This window comes from Carcharodon carcharias, chromosome 1 (assembly GCF_017639515.1).
Source record: "Carcharodon carcharias isolate sCarCar2 chromosome 1, sCarCar2.pri, whole genome shotgun sequence".
In the NCBI taxonomy this organism is placed as follows: Eukaryota; Metazoa; Chordata; class Chondrichthyes; order Lamniformes; family Lamnidae; genus Carcharodon; species Carcharodon carcharias.
The window spans coordinates 162,885,123-162,911,800 of NC_054467.1; the positions used below are offsets into that span (position 1 = coordinate 162,885,123).

The 26,678-nt window shown below is 41.2% G+C and overlaps 1 protein-coding gene across 7 annotated transcripts in view; it reads left to right on the plus strand.

Moving 5' to 3' along the window:
* pcm1 (pericentriolar material 1) overlaps positions 1 to 26,678 on the plus strand; it is a 170,187-nt gene that overhangs the window by 84,571 nt on the left and 58,938 nt on the right. For all 7 annotated transcript variants that reach the window (XM_041207250.1, XM_041207340.1, XM_041207506.1 and 4 more), the window contains 4 exons: positions 7,051 to 7,270; positions 10,085 to 10,230; positions 18,420 to 18,607; positions 20,658 to 20,835. In XM_041207250.1, coding sequence (XP_041063184.1) covers positions 7,051 to 7,270; positions 10,085 to 10,230; positions 18,420 to 18,607; positions 20,658 to 20,835 — 732 coding nt within the window. The remainder of the gene's footprint in view (positions 1 to 7,050; positions 7,271 to 10,084; positions 10,231 to 18,419; positions 18,608 to 20,657; positions 20,836 to 26,678) is intronic.

The window sequence follows — 26,678 nt, forward strand, 5'->3', positions numbered from 1 at the left end:
GGCAACATTCCCTTAGATGTTGAAGTGTGAAAAACCCAGCAATGTTACACAAGGTAAACTGCTGTAGCTTCAATCAAGGTGTACCACGTGACCTTTTTTCGCTTTCTCTCTGCTATGGAATCCACTTCAGAACAAAACTGCTTACTGCAACCCAAGACTTCTCAACAGCCCTGCAACTCAACAGCTAAAAAACAGCTATCCACAGTAACTAATATACCTTTTTTCCCCTTTCATCTCAGTCCCATTGTTTTCACACCCCATTGAAAATCAAACCCTTCCAAATATAAGATCTTTCATGTTCCCATCTTGTCTTTGCTTTGGGGTCAAAAAAAATATAATAACCACAATACTATTTACCTCCAGCAGGATACAAATATTTCCCTTTGCATGTCTGACACCCCTTCGATATTCAAACAAGCTCCCAATTTATCTACAAATGCAAATGTTAGATCTAACCTATTTCTTTGTGCCTCAAGTTAATACCTCTATCCTTTTCATGTTTCCCAGCCCCTAGACAATCTGACTCCTCTTAACTCTGCCCAGCTTAATGAAGTCTCACACACACAGACATCCAGCCTTCTTTACAGAATTTTCTTTTGTCTGCGCTGGAGTGCTGCTTTGGGCTGCAGTAGAGTGCTAAGGTTGGAGTTTGGTGACTGAGGGAATTTAAGGGTTAATTTCTATCTAAAGTCTAGTCTTTCTTTAATTTAGTAATTAACTAAAAGTTGCTGTTTGGGTTAGAAGAAGGTGAATTTTAGGCCAGTTTTAAAACAGGGTTTATACAGGCTCTGCTTGCAGCTACAACTAGTGAATTAGATAACTGGCTTAAACAGGTTTTCAGAAGCTCGATTCAGAGAGTACAAAAACAGACCATAATACAGTGCTGACTTTGTCTGCACTGGAGGGCTGCAGTAGAGTGCTTAAGTTGGAGTTTGGTGACTGAGAGAGTTCGATGAGGAGGGAACGAGGTGATCCTTTGAGTACCGTGAGCACGGTCAGGTAAGTATTTACTGCTTTTATTGCTTATTGTTTTTAAGGTTTTATTTTGTGGTTCATCGTTTGTAAGGGCTATATTCTGTAACAATGAGGAGCAGGGAAGAAGAGCCCTAGAATAATTGATATTATTTGATATTAAGTATCTTCCAAAAGGTTTAATTTAATTAAACAACAGCTTACCTTGTAATACTGCTGGATTTTTCAGACTTAAACATCTATTAGGGAGTGTTGCCATGGCAGGAGAGCTCAAAGCCGTGGTGTATTCCTTCTGCTCTATGTGGGAAGCCGGGAACATTTCCAGTGCCTGGGGCCAGCATGTGTGTGGGAAGTGTCTCCAGCTGCAGCACCTGGAAGCCCAGGATTCGGAGCTGGAGCAGCGGCTGGGGATACTGTGGAGCATCCACGAAGCAGGGAGTATCGTGGATAGCACGTATAGAGAAATAGTCACACTGCAGGCTGAGTCCACAGGCAGGAAGGGAATGGGTGACCACCAGGCAGAGCAAGAGGACGAGGCAGGCAGTGCAGCAGTCTCCTGTGGCTATTCCCATGCAAAACAGATATACCGCTTTGGATACTGTTGAGGGGAATGGCCTCTCAGGGGAAAGCAGCAACAGCCAAATTTGTTGCACCACGGTTGGCTCTGCTGCACAGGGGAGGAGTAAAAAGTGTGGGAATGCAATAGTTATAGGGGACTCAATTGTAAGGGGAATAGATAGGCGTTTCTGTGGCCGCAAATGAGACTCTATGATGGTGCTAGGGTCAAGGATGTTGCAGCGCGGCTACAGGATATTCTGAAGGTGGAGGGTGAACAGCCAGTGGTCATGATACACGTTAGTACAAACAACAGAGGTGAAAAAAGGGATGACATCCTAAAAGCAGAATACAGGGAGTTAGGAAGTAAGTTGAAAAGTAGGACCTCAAAGGTAGTGATCTCAGGATTGCTACCAGTGCCACGTGCTAGTCAGAGTAGAAATAGCAGGATATATCGGATGAATACATGGCTGAAGAGATGGTGTGAGGGGGAGGGTTTCAGATTCCTGGGACATTGGGACTGGTTCTGGGGAAGGTTGGACCAGTACAAACTGGACAGGTTACACCTGGGCAGGACCAGGACTGATGCCCTGGGGGAACATTTGCTAGAGTGGTTGGGGAGGGTTTAAACTAAAATGGCAGGGGGATGGGAACCTATGCAAGGTGTCAGAGGAGGGGGAATCAAGGACAAGAACAAAAGACAGAAAGGGGAATAAGAAAAGTGATAGGCAGAGAAATCAAGGGCAAGAATCAAACAGGGCCTCAGTGAAAAATAGTGGGAACAGGACAAGTAAGGTTAAAAAGACAAACCTTCAGGCTTTGTGCCTTAATGCGAGGAGCATTTGCAATAAAGTGGATGAATTAACCGCGCAAGTAGATGTAAACAGGCATGAAATAGGATAATGGAGACATGGCTGCAGGGTGACCAGGGATTGGAACTTAAGATCCAGGGGTATTTAGGAAGGACAGACAAAGAGGAAAAGGTGGTGGAGTTGCATTGCTGGTTAAAGAGGAAATTAACACAATAGTGAGCAAAGATATTAGCTCTGACGATGTGGGATCTGTATGGGTAGAGCTGAGAAACACTAAGGGGCAAAAAACATTATTGGGGGTTGTATATAGACCTCCAAACTGTAGTGGTGATGTTGGGTATGGCATTAAACAGGAAATTAGAGACGCATGCAATAAAGGAACATCTGTAATTATGAGTGACTTTAATCTGCATATAGATTGGGCAAATCAAATTAGTAACAATACCGTGGAGGAAGAATTCTTGGATTGTATACGAGATGTTTTTCTGGACCAATATGTTGAGGAACCAACTGGGGAACAGGCCATCCTAGACTGGGTATTGTGTAATGAGAAAGGAATAATTGGCAGTCTAGTTATGCGAGGCCCCTTGGGGATGAGCAACCATAATATGATAGAATCCTTCATCAAGATGGAGAGTGACGTAGTTGATTCTGTGACTAAGGTCCTGAATCTTAATAAAGGAAACCACGATGGTATGAGGTATGAGTTGGCTATGATGGATTGGGAACCATTACTTAAAGGGATGATGGCGGTTGAGCAATGGCAAACGTTCAAAGAGCGCATGGGTGAACTGCAACAATTGTTTATTCCTGTCTGGTGCAAAGGTAAAACAGGAAAGGTGGCCAAACCATGGCTTACAAGGGAAATTAGAGATAGTATTAGATCCAAGGAAGAGGCATACAAATTGGCCAGAAAAACCAACGGACCTGAGGATTGGGAGCAGTTTAGAATTCAGCAAACAGGACCAAGGGATTGATTAAGAAGGGTACGATAAGATAAGAGTACGAGAGTAAGCTTGCGGGGAACATAAAAACTGACTGTAAAAGTTTCTATAAATATGTGAAGAGAAAAAGATTGGTGAAGACAAATGTAGGCCCCTTACAGTCAGAAACAGGGGAATTTATAATGGGGAGCAAAGAAATGGCTGACCAACTAAATATATATTTTGGTTCTGTCTTCACAAAGGAGGACACATAAAATACCAGAAATGTTGGGGAACACAGGGTTTAGTGAGAGGGAGGAACTGAAAGAAATCAATATTAGCAGGGAAATGGTGTTGGGGAAATTGATGGGATTGAAGGTCGATAAGCCCCCAGCGCCTTATGATCTACATCCCAGAGTACTTGAGGAAGTGGCCCTAGAAATAGTGGATGAATTGGTGATCATTTTCTGAGATTCTATAGACTCTGGAACAGCTCCTACAGATTGGAGGGTAGCTAATGTAACCTCACTATTTAAGAAGGGAGGTAGAGAGAAAACAGGGAAGTAAAGACCAGTCAGCCTGACATCGGGAGTAGGGAAAATTCTAGAGTCCATTATAAAAGATTTAATAGCTGAGCACTTGGAAAACAGTAGCAGAATCGGACGGATTCAGCATGAATTTACGAAATGGAAATCAGGTTTGACGAATCTCCTGGAATTTTTCGAGGATGTAACTGGTAGACTTGATGAGGGGAGCCAGTGGATGTGGTTTATTTGGATTTTCAGAAGGCTTTCAACAAAGTTCCACATAAAGAGATTAGCATGTAAAATTAAAGCGCATGGGATTGGGGGTAGTGTATTGAGATGGATAGAACACTGGTTGGCAGATAGGAAACAAAGAGTAGGAATAAATGGGTCTTTTTCCGAATGGCAGGCAGTGACTAGTTGGACTCCGCAAGGACTGGTGCTGGGACCCCAGTTATTCACAATATATATTAATGATTTAGATGAGGGAACTAAATGTAATATCTCCAAATTTGCAGATGACACAAAGCTGGGTGGGTGGGAGGATGAGCAATGAGGAGGATGCAGAGATGCTTCAGTGTGATTTGGACAAGCTGAGTGATTTGGCAATTGCATGGCACATGCTGTATAATGTGGATAAATGTGAGGCTATCCATTTTATAGCAAATACAGGAAGGCAGATTATTATCTGAATGGCTATAAATTGAGAGAGGGGAAGGTGCAACGAGACCTGGTTGTCCTCGTACACCAGTCGTTGAAGGTAAGCATGCAGGTGCAGCAGGCGGTAAAGAAGGCAAATGGTATGTTGGCCTTCATCGCGAGAGGATTCAAGTACAGGAGCAGGGATGTCTTGCTGCAATTACGTAGGGCCTTGGTGAGACCGCACCTGGAAAATTGTGTGCAGTTTTGGTCTCCTTTATCTGAGGAAGGATATTCTTGCTATAGAGGAAGTGCAGCGAAGGTTTACTAGACTGATTCCTGGGATGGTGGGACTGACATATGAGGAGAGATTGAGTCGTTTAGGATTATATTTGCTGAAGTTCAGAAAAATGAGGGGGGATTTTATAGAAACCTATAAAATTCTAATAGGACTAGACAAGGTAGATGCAGGAAGGATGTTCCCGATAGTGGGGCAGTCCAGAACCAGGGTTCACCATTTAGGACTGAGATGAGGAGAAATTTCTTCACCCAGAGAGTGGTGAGCCTGTGGAATTCGCTACCACAGAAAGTATTTGAGGCCAAAACATAGTATGTTTTCAAGAAGGAGTTAGATATGGTCTTGGGGCGAAAGGGATCAAGGGCTATGAGGAGAAAGCGGGAGCAGGCTATTGAGTTGGATGATCAGCCATGATCATAATGAATGGCGGAGCAGGCTCAATGGGCCAATTGGCATCTCCTCCTATTTTCTACGTTTCTGTAGCACAATATACCCCAAAATATTTACAAAAAAACATCTATTCTCACACATAGGGCACGTCGAGCCTGCTCCACCATTCAATATGATCATGGCTGATCTTCAGCTTCAAATCTACTTTCCTGCTCATATCCCTAGATTCCCTGAGAGATAAAAATCTGTCTGCCTCAGCCTTAAATATATTCAATGATGCAGCATCCGTAACCCTCTGGGATCAAGAATTCGAAAGAATCACAACCCATCGAGTGATGAAATTTTTCTTCATCTCAGTACTAAATGATTGTTCCCTTATCCTGAGACTTTGTCCTCATGTTCTAGATTCCATAGCCAGAGGAAATAACCTCTCAAGTGTCTACCCTGTCAAGTCCCTTCAGAACATTGTATGTTTCAATGAAATCACCTCTCATTCTTCAAAACTCCAGAAAATATAGACCCAATTTCACAGCCTCTCAACACAGGACAGCCTTCTCCTCCCATGAACCATTCTAGTGAACCTTTGCTGTGGTGCTTCCAATGCAAGTAAATATGGAGACTAAAACTGCACACAGTACTCCAGGTATGGTGTCTCTGCCTCTTTCTTGAATAGTGGTGTTACATTTGTGAACTTCCAATCTGCTGGGATCGTCCTAGGATGTGGGGAACTTTGGAAACTCATAGCCAGTGTGTCCACTATCTCTGTGGCTATCTCTCTTGAAACCCTAGAATGTAGGCTGTCAGGCCCTGAGAATTTGTCACATTTTAGTCCCTTAAGTTTCTCCAATACTTGATCTCTGCTGATATTAATTGCCTTAATTTCCTCAATCTTTTTGGCCCCAGTTGAAAAGGCCTGACTATCACATCAAAGCTTGAGTAGCACTGTTATTGTTAAGCCCTCCACCAACAGTGTATTAAGGGGTGGTGAAGAAGTGAGCTCACCTTTGACCACAAGATTAACTGGGCAGCCAAATAATTGCTGGCTACTAAAGCTAAGTAGTGTTTGGGCATGTGGTAAGGAGAAAGTGTCACCTGACCCATCAGTACCTCTCCACCATCTGCACAGTTCAAATTAAGGGTGTAACAAATATCAATCACCTGCATGAGTCCACTTGCAACAACACTTCGGGAAATTGGACGACATCCAGGACAAAGTCCGCGACATTAGTGCCACTTCTTTTGAACTCAATGCCTTCACCTGAAGATTGGCATAATGTCTAAAGAGTGCATTGCAGTAACTCTCCAAAGTTACAGTTCCTTCACCTCTGGGGCCTCTACCATGAAGAATATGAGCAGCCTTGTCGAGGGAATGCCATAATCTTCCAGAAGTCACCCACCATCCTGATCTGGACATATTGGCATTCCTTTATCATTATTGTGTAAATACCCTGAAATTCCCTGTCCAATGCCACAATTGGATTATGATCACCATGGAAATTGCGATTCATCAACATATGGTTACAATGCTTCCTGATAGTTTGCTCCCCTATCTTTTCAAATGCAACAGCTGACACCCTAATTAAGTTTCCTAATTCCACGTTTGGTGTACAGCAAACTTGCTTATGATTACACAGCTGTCTGTTAGCACTTTCATGTTTATAGATAGTTTGGATTTCAGTCAATTTGTGCTTTTGTGTAACATCTAATTTGGAAGTCAAAGGGTATAAGGGAGTAGGCAGGAAAGTAGAGACCACAATCAGATTTTCTCAAGTGGCAGAGGAGGATCAAGAGGCCGAATTGCTTACTCCTGCTCTTAATTTGTATGTTCATATGTATGTTTGTATGACCTATTGACTGTTTTGGCCGTTACCCGACCATCCACGTTGTACTAAGCTACCTGTTAGATATTATACTTTTCCCATCTATCACTTCCATAGGTGGAAGGATAAACGAACATGTTCCATAGATGGGAACTATCGTCCATTCCCCAAAAACAAACAACAGAATGTTGGTATGCGTCGACAGGAGAATCTGCGCTGGGCAGCTGATCTTTCCTATGTGGAAGAGAAAGAGCACTGGCAAGAACAAGTAAACCAACTGACAAGGCAATTAGAGTTCAGTACAAATATGTGCCAGACCCTGATGCAGGACCAGCAGGTAGGAAGTAGTTTTAGAAGATCATGCATATCCTTGCCTCTTCTCTTAACCTCTCTGCTGCTGCCCAAAAAGAGTGCACAGCTTTTGCCAGCAACTGCTTTGCTGTTGATTGATTAAGACTGTGTCACTTGAGCACTTTGCGTCTTGTCATGAGATGTGTACAGATTGGAAGTACTTTAAACAACCATTTAATGCTGAGATCAATCTCGTTGAGAAAAAAACATGTTTTTTGTGTTAATACAAGGCAGTTCAGGGGCTTGGCCTAAATAGCTAAGTGGTTATGGTACTGGGTTTGTAACCCCAAGATCAAGAGTTCAAATCTCACAATGGCAAACTATGAAACAATGTAACTTCATCTGAAACAGATGGAAACGGGTTTGTACTCGAAAGAGTTACATCCGATTGATCACCATGGCTGCTCATTGTGAATGAGCAAATGCCTGCAACCACTGTGTATGTGTGACATGGACACCACTTGGAATTCTTGTGGCACCCAAAAAATGGTGCCAATGACCTGAAAAGCTTGGCCTAAATAGCCAAGTGGTTATGGTACTGGGTTTGTAACCCCAAGATCAAGAGTTCAAATCTCACAATGGCAAACTATGAAACAATGTAACTTCATCTGAAACAGATGGAAACAGGTTTACTCAAAAGAGTATCAAGAGTTTAAATCTCACAATGGCAAACAATGTAACTTCATCTGAATAGGAACAAGGCAGTTCAGAATTAGAAAGAAGAATTTAGCTGAAATTTGCTGACAACATTTAAAGTATTAAGTATGGCAATCATAGGTAGACTATATTGGACTTCTGGAGAAGACAGATTAAATAGATGGGTGAAAGGCACCGTTTGTTGTGGGGTAGTGTTAAGTGATATATTTTGGCAGGAGGAACAATGAATAGGAGTATGCACTCAGTAGAAAAGCACTGAAGGTTATGGATAAATAGTGGTTGAAAAATACAGTTCCTTGAAAAAACTGAACAGATAGATTAAGACGTCACGAAGCATTATGATAACTCTCATGGCAATAGTTAGGCCACAGTTGCTCTGTGATAGAAAGCTCAGTAAACTTCAATTGCAAATCCATCAGGATGAGACACTAAAGTTATGTGGAGAGACTGGAGAAACTGAGACAATTTTTACCGCAGTGCAATGTCGAGATATCAGGTTTTTAATAAAGGATTTTGGCGGTTTGTTTGTTTGGAGTTAGCAACTTGAGAGGAGACAAGTTTGGAGAAATGTTTTCAAATCGAAGGTATTGGAGCTTGGAGCACTTGGCCACAGGGAATAGCTGAGACAAAAAAATGTGTAATTTGAATTCATATTTGAATCAGAAAGAAGATAATGACATCCATTTTAGATTGCTCTAAACGTTGGAAGACTGCTATTCTCTAAACTGTGGTTCTAAAGGATTTTGTTGCCAAGACCCCCAAATTAATAGAAGGTAAATAGCAGCTTATATTTGTGGTGGGGGAGAATTTAAACTTCAGAATGCTGGTGTCTTTCAAAAGATCATTTGAGCGGTTTGTTTTTCAGCCAATGTATTTATATGCTAGTTAAACCAACAATTGCTACATTTGCATGTTACTAGTTTAATGCAAATTTTTATTTGAGTCTTAAGTGGGCAACAATGAGTTTTGATCAAAAACAGAATTACCTGGAAAAACTCAGCAGGTCTGGCAGCATCGGCGGAGAAGAAAAGAGTTGACGTTTCGAGTCCTCATGACCCTTCGACAGAACTTGAGTTCGAGTCCAGGAAAGAGCTGAAATATAAGCTCCATCCCCCATCCCCACCCCCTTTCTGTTGTCCCCTTCCTTTTTTTTTTCCAATAAATTATAAAGATTTTCCTTTTCCCACCTATTTCCATTATAAAAAACCCCCACTAGAGCTATACCTTGAGTGCCCTACCATCCATTCTTAATTAGCACATTCGTTTAGATAATATCACCAACTTTAACTTTAACACCTATGTGTTCTATTGTACTATTGTCGTTGACATCTTTTGATGATCTGCTTCTATCACTGCTTGTTTGTCCACACCAACCCCCTCCACCTCTCTGTCTGTCTATCTCTCCGCCCCCCACACACACACCTTAAACCAGCTTATATTTCAGCTCTTTCCTGGACTCGAACTCAAGTTCTGTCGAAGGGTCATGAGGACTCGAAACGTCAACTCTTTTCTTCTCCGCCGATGCTGCCAGACCTGCTGAGTTTTTCCAGGTAAATCTGTTTTTGTTTTGGATTTCCAGCATCTGCAGTTTTTTGTTTTTATCTCTAATGAGTTTTGATCCTCTGCTTTACTGTCTTGTTGGGAAAATCAGTGCTTTGCTCTTCTAAATATATGCAGTCCAGAAAGAATCAAATTGCAGTAGAATGCTCTAGCTCTGATCTAAAGTTTCCAAACTTTATTTAGGATGAGTCATGTTGCAGTTAATTTTAAATCTTTACAAACAGATTATAGTTCATGTCAAATCAATTCCTGTTCTAATGTGTTATCAGAAATGCTTATCAAGGACCTGTGTGAGCTTTAACTGAATAAAAATGCATTTGTAGGCAAATGGGCAAAAGTAGTATCATTTCTTCTTCTCTTCTGTTATTTTCTTGTGTACATAAAGCTTTTGGCCTGAAAATTTGCATTAAGCTTTTTGGCCGAGAGCATTTTTCCAAAGGTCTGCTTTCCTAATGGAACTTGAGTTGCATCATAAACATGTTAGATTGTAGAAGTTTGTTTTTGTTCAGGAAATATATTTTGCTTAAGTTTGGTTACGTGCTATTTTAGTGTAGCTATAAATAAACTTTTTATTTCTACACAGGCACTTTCGTATCTTCTGCAGACATTCCTTACTGGCCCTTACAGTGTAATGCCCAGCAATGTTGGATCACCACAGGTGCATATCATTATGCACCAATTAAACCAATGTTACACACAGTTGGCTTGGCAACAGAACCATGTGCAAAGGTGTGTTGATGTTCAAAATTAAGTTATTTACAAGTATTTGAAGCTGGTATTTATTGAAAAAATTAGTGGCAATACACCTTAGACATGGTAAAGTAAGAAATTTTGTCAAATAAATCCCAGGTTGTGCTGATCTATATATTTTTGTGAATGATTTTCCAGTTTTGGGTTACTTTAAGAATACAATGGTATAGTTGATGCATTAGCAATCCAGTGGACGAGAGCCCTGGTAATTTGTGGGCTAGCATATGAGTTTTTGACTTGCAATAAAACATAAATCACTGGTTCACCACTGCCTTTCAGACAAGGACACTTGCCTGGTCTGGCTTGCAAGTGACTTCAGTGTCACATTTACATGGTTGATTCTTCACTGCCTCTGAAGTGGCCCAGCAAATCTCACAGTTGTAAATGATTAGAGTTAAACAAAAAAGACCAGGCAGAACACCAACAACTACAAATATTTATAAAACACCTTCAACGACAATAAAGACACTTTCAAGAGCGTAATAAAACAGAATATACCACCGAGCCACATCAGGAGATATTAGGTGACCAAAGCCTTTGTCAAAGAGCTAGGTTTTAAGTAATGTCTTAAAGGAAAAAAGTAAAGCGGAGAGGTAATGGGAAGGTATTCCAGAGCTTAGGTACTAGGCAATGGAAGAGGTTTCCATCGTTGGTGGAGTAATTAAAATCAGAGATGCTGAAGAGGCCAGAATTAGAGAAGTAGAAATATCTTGGGATGGTTGTGGGGCTGGAGGGGATGAGAGGTTGAGAGAGGCGAGGCAATGGAGACATTTGAAAACAAGGATGAGAATTTTTAAATCCAGATGTTTTTTGACCAGGAGCCGGTGTAAGTCAGTGAGCACATGTGTATTAGGTAAACGGGACTTGGTGCGAGTTAAGACATGGGCAGCAGTGTTGTGGATGACCATAAGTTTACAAGGGTTGAATGTGGGAGACCAGCCATGAGTGCACTGGAATTATCAAGCCTAGGGTGTAATGAAAACATGAATGAGCTAAGATAGGGGTGAAGTATGGTGATGTTCCTGAGGTTGAAATAGGCAATCTTAGTGATGGTGCAAAAATGAGGTCAGAATCTCATCTCTGGGTCAAATGTGACACCAAGCTTGCAAGCAGATTTGTCCAACCACAGACTCGCCAGGGAGTGGGACGGAGTCAGTAGCTAGGGAACAGAGTTTTGAGTGGGGACTGAAAATAATTATTTCCCAATATTTAATTTGAGGCAATTTCTGCTCATCCAGCCCTGGATATTGGGTATGCAGCCTGATAATTCAACAATAGAAGAATGGAGAAAAGTGGTGGTGAGATGGAACTGGGTGTTGGTCAGCTAACATGCTGCTGCATATAGAACAGAATATAACATGTAGAACAAATCAAAAGTGGCTAAGGATAGATTCTGGGGAACAGCAGAGGTAACGATGCAGGAGGAGAAGCCATTGTAAGTGGTTATCTGGCTATGATCAGATGGTCAAGAATGGAACCACGTTAAAGTAGTGCAACCCAGCTGGATGACAGCTAGGAGGGACTGCACTTGCCTGGTTTCAATCTTATCGATTTGATCTTAGAGAATCCATAGATCTGATGACCCCCTTGGTCCTTGACCAGCTCCCTCCTATTTCGTGTCTATTTGCTGCCCCTGAGCAGCATCATTCAAAAACATGGCATCATTTTCCATGCATTCTAACGACAACTAACTGTACTATAAGACCATTTCTTTCGACCCCACTGCTTTCTCTCAATTTTCAGACTGCTTTTCCAGCATTCAGTATTTGGTAAGCGGAAATTTCCTCTTATTAAATACTGAGAAGACTGAAGCTTCTGTATTTGGTCTTTGCCACAAGATTCATTCCCTAACTACTGAGACCATCCTCTCCTTGAAAAATGTCTAAGGTAATCTTAGAGTCATATTTGACCCTCAGATGTGCTTTCAACCACATACCCATGATGTCCCTTTAATTCCACCTCCGTGACATCATTTGATTTCGCCCTGCTTCAATTCATCTGATAGTGAAACCCTCCTCCAGGCATCTGTTACTTCTAGACTTGAGAATTCCAATACACTTCTGGCTGGCCTCCCACATTGTGCCCTCATAATAAAAGAACTCGGAGCAGCAATAGGCCATTAGCCTTTGACTTCCTTTGCCATTCAATAAGATCATGACTGAGCTACTTCAACTCCACCATCCCACACTAGCACCATATCTCTTAATTCCCTTATTACCCAAAAATCGACCAACCTCTTTCTTGAGTATACTCAACAACTGAGCATCTGCAGATGGAGAACTCCAAAATTTCACAACTCTTTGAGTGAAGGAATTTCTCTTCATCTCAGTACTAAATGGCCAATCCCCTACATTGAGACTGCGACGTCATATGTTAAACCCCCCAGCCAGGGTAACATTTTCTCAGAATCTATTGTCAGTCCTCTAGAAAATGTTAGTTTCAATTAGATCATCTCTGATTCTTCTGAACTGCAAGGAATATAGGCCTGGTCTACTCAAACTATCGTCATGGGATGATCCACTAACCCTAGAAACCAGTCTAATGAACCTTCATTGTACTCTCTCTAGGGCAAATATGTCCTTCTTTGGGTAAGGAGACCAAAACTGCACGCTGTACTCCAGGTGTGGTCTCAATTGCTTGCCGTATCTGCATCATAACTCTGTGATTCATGGACAAGGACATCCAGGTCTCTATGGATGTTCACATTTCCCAGTCTCTCATCATTCAAAACATATTCTGCTCTTTTATTTTTCTTACCAAAGTGGATAACTTCACACTTACCAGATGAAATACAATGTGGCAATGTTCTTGCCCACTCACCCAACTATGTCTCTCTGCAGTTTCTTTGCATCCTCCTCACTGTTTGCTTTCTAACCTAACTTTGTATCATTAGTAAATTTGGATATGTTACGCTCAGTTCCCTTATCTAAGACGTTAGTATAGATTGTAAATAGCTGAGGCCTAAGCACTGATCCTGTGGCACCCTGCTAGCAAAAGCCTGACAACCTGACAATTTCATGGTTATTCCCACTCTATATTTTCTGCCAGTTAACTGACCCTCAATCCACACTAATGTATTACCCTAAACCTTAATTTTAGGTCTTAATTTTATTGAATAATCTCTTGGGTGGCACCTTATCAAATGCTTTTAGAATACACTGTATACCTCATATCCATCTTACTAGCTATATCTTTAACAAAACCCTAACTCCATTAGCTTGTGGCTATTCAAAACTCTACTGCTTATGCTCTAACTCTCACCAAGTTCTATTCACCTCTCACCACTAGGTTTGTTGACCTATGTTTGCTCCTGCTTAAGTAATACAAAGAACAAAGAAAAGTACAACACAGGAACGGGCCCTTCGGCCTTCCAACACTGCGCCGATCATATAGCCCATCAACTAAAACATTTCGCACTTCCGGGGTCCTTATCCCTTTATTCCCATCCTATTCATGTGTTTGTCAAGCTGCCTCTTAAACACCACTATCGTACCTGCTTCCACCACCTCCTCTGGCAGCGAATTCCAGACACTCACTACCCTCTGTGTAAAAAAAACTTGCCCTGCTCATCTCCTCTATAGTTTTCTCCTCTCACCTTAAATCTATGTCCCCATGTAATTGACTCTTCCACCCTGGGAAAAAGCTTCTGACTATCTACTCTGTCCATGCCACTCATAATTTTGTAAACTTCTGTCAAGTCGCCCCTCAATCTCCGTCGCTCTAATGAGAACAATCCCAGTTTCTCCAACCTCTTTTCATAGCTAATAACCTCCAGACCAGGCAGCATCCTGATAAACCTCCTCTGCACCCTCTCCAACGCCTCCATATCCTTCTGGTAATGTGGCGACCAGATGCCTTGAATCCCACAACCCTCTAATATATCTGCATCCCTCTGATTCTGGCCTCTCGAGCACCCCTGATTTTAACTATTCCTTTCACCTTCCGCTGCCAAGGCTCTATGCTATATGGAGTTACCTTCCTAACTCTCTCTGCTTATTTACCTTGTGTTATCCCTTTAAGATGCCCCTTAAAACCTACCTTTTTGACTAGGTTTTCTGTCATCAGCCCAAATATCTCGTCATGTAGTTCAGTTTGATGCTGCTCATATGCCTTGTGGAGCTTTACTACTTTAAAGCCGCATTCTAAATCCAAACTATTATTGAGTGGTTTTATTTTGCCTTTTTAGGTCTCTGCTGTCATAGATGCCAAGCATTTAAGTGTTCTCCACGAGCCATTAAATGTACTGGGCATAGCAACAAAAAACAGGGCCTCAAACTACATCCCAGCTGCTGTACTGAAAGGCTATACATCAGAGCTAGCCACTAACTAAGCCAAATTGTTCCAATACAGCTATGTCAGCAAACACCTTTTGTGTAAAACTGTCTTGTTGCTTGCAATCCAGAAAAAGCAAGACAACTCTAACCTAATTAGTTCTCACCCTATTGGGCTCCTCTCAATCACCAGTATCAGATGACATTAGCCATCCATAGTACCATAAGACAAACCTGCTGTCCACTTAATTTGTGTTTTGCAAGGAACGTTTGGTTCTGGTACCCCATTATAGCCTTGATCCAGATAATGGAAGCCAGAAGAGAAGTGAGAGTTCCCTTTGATACCAAAGCAGCATTTGACTAAATCAGGGTATCAGGGTGGCCCAGCAGAACTAAGGCTAATGGGGATCTAAGGAAAAACCTTCCAGTGCCTGGAGTCATAACTAACACACAGGAGGATGATTATGGTTGGTACCTATACTCCCCAGGACCAGATAGGTTGCTTGATCAGCCTAGCCCCTCCATCAAGCACATAATATGGCTGTGCCATGCCCCTAAGGCATGAAGATCATAACGTGTTAAATCATACCTTATCTTTTTGCTTATTTAAAAAGTGAACTTTGCTGAACCAAAAGATGGCTGCTACAGATCACAGAAATCATAAGTTGGCTGCAGTTTCTGAAAATTTCCACCAGCAGTTATAGGACAAAAGCTCAATCCTCATCCTTGAGGAATCTCACACCTATCATTGTGAGGACACATTGTTATCAACAAAACCATGGTCCAGCAGACGATCCATCTCCTCAGCCTAGTCCTGTAACAAAGGGGAAGCCATTGAAACTTGTTATACCTGTAGAGATGCGAAAAGCCATCATTTATCTCCCACAGTGAACAATGGATTTTGACCAAGGCATAGAAACTGCTTGTTAGCCTGCAACTGACTCATTAATGGGCAGCATCACATGATCTAAGCTTATGACTGTTGGAAAGTTTTAATATTATTTTTCTAGACTCGCAACTCAGTCTGCTGTTTAAACTCCAAACGTCAAAGCAGGACTCCAGGCTGATCAACAGTCTGCATCAAGTCTAAGCCTCCTCGAACCCTGTTTCTTTGGAAGATTCCGACCATCACCTGCTGAGCAGGCCAAGTCTCTGTACACCAACCTCATCTCACTGCGTCACCATCGACTTTAAAGGATTTCTAAAAAATCCTACGTCAGCTAGCTGAACTACCGTGAAGGAATCCTCATTAGAATCTGACTTTCTAGATTCTGGCAACCACGTTAACTAATATCCATGTCTGTGGTGCTTTTTCTTTAAGTTATCCGTGGTTGTAAAAACTTTCCTATCCTCTTATTTGGGCACTTGTGTGTGTATATATGAAGTTGCGACCATTCCACAGGTTTGAATGTGTGACTAAACTATACTTCTGATTTAACCCTAAAGAAAGTTTGCTGTGAGTCTCTAAAAATTTATCTCAAGAGAGTTTGAGGAAATGTGTCACAGCCTAATTCAAAAATTTAAAACACCTCTGCTTATGGACAGATGATGAGAAAAATAAAGGTGTTCAGTTTTGCCTCCCTTGTCTGTAACAGCTGAAAGCTAAAGGGTACGCTGCAGCAACTTGCAAGTTCCCTTTTGTGCAACTAACTACTATTGAGCAGAGCAAGAGCAGCAAAGTTAAGGAAACCCCATCATCTCAAAATCATACAACTTTCTGACCCGGATATGAATCATCCTTCTTTGCTGGATCAAGTCCTGGAATTCCAGAACTAACACTGTTGTCTGCATTTCTTCACCATAACAATTGTGTTTGTTCAATGGTATGCCCCAACATCACTTTTTCAAGTCAACTAGAATCAGCATTAAATGTGGCACTGCAGCATTGCCCACATCCCAGGAACAAAATTTTCTGACCTGTATCGTTGAGCTTTCAACAACTTTAAAATGTGGACTATAAACTCTTCACGTCCTTAATTCTGGAGTAACATTTCAAAATGGAAATTTTATTGTTGCTAATTCAGTTAGTATATATTGGGGAAACTGATTAGTGGTTGTCAACCTCAAGGAAAGGTATTCTATCAAATTGAAATATGAAACAGTCATATTGAGAACTGGAGGAAGTCCAAGTTCCACTGCAGTTATTTAATGCAGTCTTATCAGTTTTTGGATGTGCTGGTGATTAAGAGGAGCACAATAGGGTGAGAACTGGTTGGTTAGATTTATCCTGTTCTGGATTACATGCACCTGGGCAGATTTTCACACAAAGAGGGTAGATGCTGACATAAATATATTGATCAAAATGTACTTGTGTACAGTGACTGCATTTCTTCAATTGCAGCAATTTCACAAAAACTCAAGTCAGACAGTTGTCATCTTTGATCTTTTCCAGAGAATCCACGCTAGTAGATCTTGAACTTGCTGAGGAAGCTAGGTTCTATGTGAAGTGGGAATTCTCAGCTGGAGTTGCTTACAGGATCTGCCCTTCATTAAAATCTAGTTTACATTTACTGTCAAATACTATTCAACTGCTGCAGTTTTATGTAGTTTGAAAATTGATCTCTCCACTAAGGAAGCTGGGGAGGGTTGGCTATGTACATAAAATTCAGTAGCTGGCCTTCCCACCGCCTGCCTAGCCAATTAATGGCCGTTTAAGGAAGATCTACCTGAATTACTTACTATGCTGATAGGAGAGCGTTAAGCTGCAAGCAAATGTTATGGATAATGTTACAGTTGTATTTCATTTATGTCAAATAATTATATTCCTTAAAATTTAGCTGTGTCCACAGAATGATTGACCTCAGAATTTTGTTTATTTTGGAACAACAGGCTTTTGACACCATTGCACATTAACACACAACAAATTACAGAATGAAATTAGTTATGTTCCTTGGGTGGCCCTGTTTGACTGGGAAAAGTTGGAACTTGTGCTATTTGAAGGATTTTATTCACAATGTCTGTAACTTAGTTGCATAGATTAATTATGCATTTTCACAGAACATTATTTTCTCTTTAATCCTTTAATCAACCAAAGCAATGAGCTGTGGCTTTCCAATCTGCTCTTACAGTTCAGTCATGGGGGAATGTACTGCTTTGTACAATGTAATTCAGTGTATCTGAAAACACATTAATTGTAGATTAAATGTGAGAAACTTTAGGTGTCAGTGTGGATGTGGTGACTCATTAAATGTATGGAAACTTCCATCAGCACTCCCTAGACTTCATGTTTAACCTGGTGCTTGGCTCATTACTACTGCCACCTTTTAAACAAAGATGACATATACTTTGAGAACATTTCCTTATGTAAAGTTGGGAGACTGGGTAACAAGTGTTGCACCAAACAATAGGTGGGATGGCATTTTTATTGTGTGTACTCTTCCTACCTCCCCACCACCAATTTGGAATGCAACTTGTTTTCTCTGTACATGAAATTTTCACAGCAGACAAAGAGCAAGAGGTCATTTATTGTTTCTTTTAAATTGAGTTTAGTATAGTTTTGATGCTGCTGGCTCTTGGCACAATCTTTTGACACAACCAGCAGCAAACCTGAGAAAATATGTCAGATTTGCAGAAGCTGACCATTGGAAGAACATTTTTTAAACCATGTCTTCCCAACAACTTGTGAAGCTACTGCCAATTGAGAGCATCAGGAATGATAGATTAACTCTTTGCCAAAGTCAACTTAAAATGAGGTTTATTGCCAAAAGTTGAAGTGGTTTTGCATCTTTGATTTTTTTTGCCCCCTTAGATAATGAACATCTAAAGGGTATTGATAATGTAACCTAAATTCTTAGTGCTTCCTTGTCTAAGCTAGTATGTACCTAAAGAAAAAAGATTATTTCACCTGAATTTTTATTAGTAAATACTGAATATTTTCTTATTCCTGTATCTTGGTAGGCTAAAGCAGATGCTGAATGAACTTCTCCACCAACAGCAGCAAGACAAAAAGCCAGAAAATCATAGAGATAGCAGTGTACCACCTCCTTCTCCCAGCAATTTTGTCTTCCCTCCATTTAGCTTTCCTTCCCCGTCTTTAAATCCATTAAGCATGTCACGACTTCCAAATTGTTCTCCTTTTGTTCATGGTAAGTACTGCTATTTGTAGAAATAGTTGTCCTTGTATTGAGTAAATTCCATATTTTATAATGAAAATAACACATGAGAAAGTTAACGACACTTTTCCAAGTGAACTGTGATTTTAAAATTGGACAAAGAATAGACTGCAAACTTTGGTTAGAATAGTCCAAATGAAAGCAATGCATTTCTCATGAGAAGGAAGCAATTAGACTCACTGCTTATGTAAATCTAAGCAGGTCTTTTTGAGAAAAATTGAGGCCTGAAGCCGTTTACGTGGGGGATGAAGTATACTTTTGTCTAAAATGAACGCTATTTAAATAGAATTAAAATAAGATTTTATAAGGAAAAGAAACTGTTAAAGTTACCTGTTTCTCTAAGTTTAATCCTCCAACTATAACTCAGTGATGGGGGTAGGGTGGGTGGGGGGGTGGTGCCCTACAGTTTCGAGCTACTTTATGTTGTGCTACCAACAGCTAACCAGTGAGTTTTGTGCAGCTGGTGGTTTTTGAAAACTAAATGATTTTAGAAGTTTGGAACAATAAAAATAATCTTATCTGCTGCAGGTTTTCCTGAGGCTAGGACCTGTAAATATGTTTCAGCTGCACATATACTAATGTTATGTCACATATGGACAGTGATACAGAGTTAGCGATGTTATGATGTCATTTTCTGAGTACTTAGCTCATCCCTAAAATAAGATGTTTTACTGACCAGATCAGTTTCTAATCCACAATTAAATGTGACAGCATGTCACCTGCATGCCACTTTCCTTGACCCAGGCTGCAAAATAAAAGCAGCTTTAAATATGCCACATCTAGAATCTTCTAATTAAGTAACTATCAGTAATACTGTTACGTTGTAATTTTTCTGGCAAGTCAAAGATATTTAATGAACAAAACCTGAAGAGTTTTTGTTGTTTTCAGAGGAGTATTTTAATAGCAAATTGAGAGTGTAAACAGTAATTAGCTAGCTTGCGTTCAATTCTTGTTTTAATTCTTGAAGTTTTTTTTAATTTCTGAATGAATGTTTCCATCCTTAAGCTTTTGTGTGAATAGATTAATAAAATGGAGAATGCATTGCTTTGAGTAACTTAATCAAATACTTTTGAACAGTTTGATTATTTTCCCAAGTTAGTTATCATCTTCAGCTGTTTACTGCCTTTTGGAGATTTTTGCATGTTGTGACAAATCCTGCCCTGTTTATCTTGAACAATACACTCAATTTTTTTTTGCTAAACTTTTTGATATATTCTAATATTTTAGCTTGTGTAACTTGAGAAAGCCAAATTTGCAAGCTATTAACTGCTTGCTTTATGCCAAGAATTGCCTGAAATTGCCTCAAGTGGACTGTGTGAGTGAATTTAGTAAGTTATTAATTTAGATGTTGGGTGTAGTATTGCAGAGGAGTCTGGAATTCCATTCCCTAAGTAGTGTACATTCTTGTGCCTTTCATCTTGTAACTAATTGCATAGTGCCATGATTAGAGAGATGGTGGGCTTGAGATTGTTTCACCTAATTCTTAGAAGAATGTGCAGTGAAAAAGTGGCAATATTATGATTTTTACTTTTCTCCCATTTTACAAGTGGCTGCTGTGCTGGTCTCTGCAGCAGTTCAAAAATGCTTGAGACATTTTGGCTTTGAGAAGTACAGGACAAAAGTAAATATTTTTATTTTATGTATTCAAACATGTTGTATTTTCCAAACAATCTGCCATAAGTATCACCAACTTGTATTCATAAAAGTTCAAGTTGTTTCAGGGAGATGAGTTTTATGGTATTGATTGGAACACATTATTTTGGTTTCCTCACTCTTTTGTTCTAGCTACTCTTGCCATCTCTCCATAACCAAAATGCGACTATGCAAGAGATTCACATTTGGATGAGGGTAGAACTGGGTGGTAATTATGTCAGAGAAAGCATTTTATGTAATTTTATTTATCACCTAAATGAGCTGAGAAGCCTTGCTTAGCATTTAACAACTATTATATTTCTACTATACATTCAGATGCAGCACATGCATTTCATTTGTTAATAATCAATTTATCTTTTTTCGAACACAGGTTTTAACCTTAACCCGATATTCCCTCCTGGGTTTAGTGACCTGTCTCAAAATGTCAGTGTCCAGAGTAATGAACAACAACCACTTGTAACTGAGCACAGCATCTCTGGAAAAACAGAATATTTGGCTTTCCCAAAGCCATTTGAAAGTAATTCTCCAAAATACAGAGAGAACAAGTGGTACGTACAGTATTTTCAGCTCGTAATGGATCTTGCTGTTCAGTTTGTAAAAATGTTATTATTTCCCTTATAATTTGCTTGATGGACTATTTTAACTTAGAAATTCTAAGCTGGCATATTAACAATATATTTCTAATGTTATTTTGAGAAGAGTAGAGACAAGGATATGGTGTCCCTCACTGCATACCTGTTTGCACTTTGCTGCAAAAATAGTGAAGAATAGAAAACATCCCCTTAATTTTCTTCAACCACTGGAAAACTATTTTTCAAGAGCCTGGGGTCTATAATTTTTATCTCTAAGCCGGCAAGTCCATGAATGGACACGCTTGAGATATAGGATGGTCTGGTCAAGTTGCTATATTATAAATTTTTAATAATTTACAACCTAACTCTGAGTATTGATGTAGTTGAAAATAATGCAGTCTCAGGAGGGATTTTAAGAGGATCATTAAAACCATAGTCCTTGAGAGAAAGTATCTTCAAACATCATTTTCAGTTGTTTGCTGCCATCCCTTGCATTTTGGGGGTTTTTGCATACTGCAACAAATCCTGCTTTGCTTATCTTGAACATTACACACAAACAAAGTTTTTTATTTTACTAAACTATTTGAATGAAAGAGAGTTTCTAATATTTTAACTTGTTTTGCTTGAGAAGGCCAACTTCGCAAACTATTAACCGCTTGCTTTATACTAAGAAGGCCTAGTTTGATTGCCTAAAATTGTTTCAAGTGGGCTGTATGTGAGTGAATTTAGTCAGTTATTAATTTAGATGCTAGGTGTAGTGTCGCAGAGGAGTCTGGAATTCCATTTCCCAAGTAATGCACATTTTTGTGCCTTGCATCTTGTAATTGACTGCATAGTGCCATGATTAAAGAGACGGTAGGCTTGAGATTGTTTCACCTTATTCTTAGAAGAGGATGCAGTGAAAAGGTGGCAATGTTATGTTTCCCAGTTTTCCCTCATTTTACAAGTGGCTTTCAACTTTCCATTATTAGAAGATAGGTAACAACAAAAACTTGTATTTATATAGTGTCTTCAATGTAGTAAATTGTCCCATGGTGCTTCACATGAGTTATCAAACAAACCAAAGACAATTGGCAATGTACTTGCTATAAACGCTGGAACAGAACCTTTCCTCCCTGTTTCATGCAGACCTTAAGAAAACCTGTGAAAGTGGGTAATTACATCTTCCTACCTGTGAGTTATGGCTACTATTCAGAGTGAGTTCCCGAAGTAGGCTCAGTATAGAGTGGAAGTTGTCCAAACCTTTGTTAAGCAGATGTAGTTCAAGCAGATATTAATCTAACCCTCCCATCCTTAAATTAATCAATAACTGTATTTTGCAATATTTTTGCCAGCAGGCAGTATTTTATGTCTGGAATAATTCATGTACGTTGCTTCTTGGAATTGGATAGCTATCATCATTGAGGGTTTTAGTAGACTGCTTTGAAGATTCCAAGCACCAGCACAGTTTGCCATTAATTTCAGAAATGGATGTGAAAAGCAGTACATCAAAGCAAACCACACAAAGTCATCTATGCCTGCAGCCCTGTTCTGGCAAAATCTGGGGTTTTCAAACCCAGGACCCTGGAGAACACTAGACTTCCAGGATGATTTCTGATTCAGGTCTTAGCTGTGAACTGCTGGTTCTCTCCAGCAACTGCGGCCTTAGTTGTAGAAATTTGTGACGATTTAAACAAAGCCATTATAGATACATGAGTCATAGCAGTGTCCAGAGAAGCTTGCCGCCTTAGTTTATCAAGCACCCTCAAGATTTTACACAACAAACCAATTGGACTGTCTCCCAGTTGTCAGCGTCAATATCCACCACCTTTATATCTCGCTTGCAGGCAACGGAGGTATGAACATCCAGTGGCCAATTTGCCGTTCAGAGGGTATACAGCCATCATCCAACCAGTGATTGTGGCTGAGTGCATGCAGATGCTTAGCAATGAGTATGTACTGATGGAATTAACGTGCTCTAGGACCTCTGACTTGGTGACCTTGCCCTGCCAATGGATGCCGAGGATACATCAGAGACAACAAAGCTGTTTAGCTTTTTTTCCTGCCTAGCATATGTTGTCCAGGTTTCACCGCTGTAGAGGAGTGCACTGAGAATACAAGCTTGGTAAACTCGCAGTTTGGTCAGGTTGCTGTCCCGCACTCTCTTATGCAGCTTGAACATAACAGCTGCAGCTTTAGCAATATTTACATTGATTTCAGCATCAATTAACAGATTGGTGATTGTGGAGCCTAGGTATGTGAAACTATGAACAACCTCCAGCATCACATTGTCAGTGCTGATAAATGGCAGTGTGATAATATCTTGGATAATGATATTTGTCTTCCTGGTCCTAATGGTCAAACCAAACTTTTATAGGCACATGAGAGTCTGTCCATTTGCTGCTGCAGATATTCCTCAGCATGGAATGTTCGTGCAGCAGTGTCAGTATAGAGCAACTCTCTGATAAGGGTTGGCACACCTTTGCCTCGGATCTCGTACATGCAAGGGTGGGCAGCTTTCCATCTGTTCTGGTACATAAGTGGACACCCTCTGTAGGTTTTATGACAATTGATAATGGTTTCATGGTCCTCATTAGACTTTTAATTCCAGATGTTTATTGAATTGAAATTCCACCATCTGCTGTGGCAAGATTCGAACCCAGGTCACCTGACCATTACCCTGGGTCTCTGGGTTACAAGTCCAGTGACAATACCACTATGCCATCACCTCCCTTAATCCCAAATCTCAGACTTGAAAGTTTATGACAGCAGCAAAGAGAAGAATATGCTAAAGATTTTCGGTGCCAAAACACAACCCTGTTTGACCCTATTGCAGATCTCAGAGGGTTCTACTGTCTCCCTGCCATAGCTAACCATACTCAACATGTTGTTATGGAAAGAGGAGATCACATTGAGCAGCTTTGGCGGCAGCCAATTTTCACCAGCTTAAATAGACTGCCTTTGCTTACATGGTCAAATGCCTTGTTGAGGTCGATGAAGGCAATATATAGCTGTCTCCTTTGCTCAAGGCCTTTCTCTGGCAGCTGCTGGACTTAGAAGATCATGCCAGTTGTCGATCTTTCAGTTATGAAACCACACTGAGATTTGGGAAATCTGCCGTCCTTGCCTGATTCCAGACCCACAGCAATGTGGTTGACTTTTAAATGCCCTCCGAAATGGTATAGCAAGCCACTTGGCTGTATCAAACTGCTACAAAGTATCAAAAAAGGAATGAAACCAGACAGACCACCCAGCATCAATCTAGGCACCAGAAATGAAAACTCAGCCCTGTCGACCCTGCAAAGTCATCCTTAGTAATACCTGGGGTCCAGTGCCAAAATTGGGAGAGCTGTCTCACAGACTAGTCAAGCAACAACCTGACATAATCGTCTTCACGGAATCATATCTTATAGATAATGTCCCAGACATCACCATCACCATCCCTGGGTATGTCCTGTCGCAAGGGTAGGACAGATCCAGGAAAGGTGGCTGCACAGTGGTATGCGGTCGGGAGGGAGTTGGACTGGGAGTCCTCAGCATTGACTGCGGACACCATGAAGTCTCAGCACCGTAAGCAATGAAACCTTCTGCTGATTACCACGTACTGCTCCCTCAGCTGATAAATCAGTGCTCCTCCATTTTGAACACCATTTGGTGGAAGCGCTGAGGTTGGCAAGGGTGCAGAATGTACTCTGGGTGGGTGACTTCAATGTCCATCACCAAGAATGGCTCGGTAGCACCACTACTGATCGAGCTGGCTGAGCCCTAAAGGACATAGCTGCTAGACTGGGTCTGTGGCAGTTGGTGCAGGAACCAACAAGAGGGAAAAACATACTTAACCTCATCCTCACCAACCTGCCTGCCACAGATGCATCTGTCCATGACAGTATTGGTAGGAGTGACCACCGCACAGTCATTGTGGAGACAAAGTCCCGCCTTCACGATGTGTTAAATGGGATAGATTTCGAACAGATGAAGCAACTCGAGACTGGGCATCCATGAGGTGCTGTGGGCTATCAGCAGCAGCAGAATTGTCCTCAAACACAATCTGTAACCTCATGGCCCAAAACATCCCCCACTCTACCATTACCATTAAGCCAGGGGATCAACCCTGGTTCAATGAAGAGTGCAAGAGAGCAGCACCAGGCATACATAAAAATGAGGTGTCAACCTGGTGAAGTTATGACATGTGACTACTTGCGTGCCAAACAATATAAGCAGCAAGTGATAGACAGAAAACTAAGCGATCCCACAACGAACGGATCAAATCTAAGCTCTGCGGTCCTGCCACATTCAGTTGTGAATGGTGGTGGATAATTAAATAACTCACTGGAGGAGGAGGCTCCACAAATATCCCATCCTCAATGATGGGGGAGCCCAGCACATCAGTGCAAAAGATAAAGCTGAAGCATTTGCTACAATCTTCAGCCAGAATTGCTGAGTGAATGATCTATATCGGCCTGCTGCAGTGGTCCCCAGCATCACAGATGCCAGTCTCCAGCCAATTCAGTTCACTGCACGTGATATCAAGAAATGGCTGAAGGCACTGAATACTGTAAAGGCTATGGTCCTTGACAATATTCCAGCAATATTACTGAAGACTTGTGCTCCAGAACTTTCCATACCCCTAGTCAAGCTGTTCCAGTACATCTACAACACTGGCACCTACCTGGCTATGTGGAAAATTGCCCAGGTATGTCCTGTCCACAAAAAGCAGGACAAATCCAACCCAGCCAATTACCACCCCATCTACTCTCGATCATCAGTAAAGTAATGGAAGGGGTTTTTAATAGTGCTATCAAGAGGCACTTGCTTAGCAATAACCTGCACACTGACGGCCAGTTTGGGTTCTGCCAGGACCACTCGGCTTCTGACCTCATTACAGCCTTGGTTCAAACATGGACAAAAGCTGAACTCCTGAGGTGAGGTAAGAGTGATGGTCCTTTGCATTAAGGCCACTTTTGCCTGAGTGTGGCATCAAGAAGCCCTAGTAAAACTGAAGTAATTGGAAATTGGGGAAAGCTCTCCATTGACTGGAGTCATAGCTAGCACAAAGGAAGATGGTTGTGGTTGTTGGAGGTCAGTCATCTCAACTCCAGGACATCACTGCAGGAGGTCCTCGGGGTAGTGTCCTCAGCCCACCATGCTGCTTCATCAATGTCCTTCTATCATAAGGTCAGAAGTAGGGATATTCGCTGATGATTGCACAATGTTCAGCACCATTTGCGATTCCTCAGATTTTGAAGTAGTCCATGTCCAAATGCAGAAAGATCTGGACAATATCCAGGCTTGGGCTGACAAGTGGCAAGCAGCATTCGTGCCACACAAGTGCCAGGCAATGGTCATCTCCAACAAGAGAATCTAACCATCATCGTCCCTTGATGTTCAATGGCATTACCATCACTGAATCCCCCACTATCAACATCCTGGGGGTTGCCATTGACCAGAAACTGAACTGGACTAACCATGTAAATACTGTGGCTACAAGAGCAGGTCAGACACTAGCAATCGTGCGATGAGTAATTCATCTGATTCCCCAATGCCTGCCCGCCATCTACAAGGCACAAGTCAGGTGTGTGATGGAATACTCCCCACCTGCCTGGATGAGTGCAGCTCCCACAATATTCAAACTTGACATCTTCCAGGACAAAGTAGCCTGCTTGATTGTCACCTCATCAACAAACATTCACTCCCTCAACCACTGACATACAGTAGCAGCAGTGTGTATAGTCTACAAGATGCACTGCAGGAATTCACCAAGGCTCCTTCAACAGCACCTTCCAAACCCATGACGTCTACTATCTAGAAGGACGAGGGCAGCAGATAGATGGGCACACCAC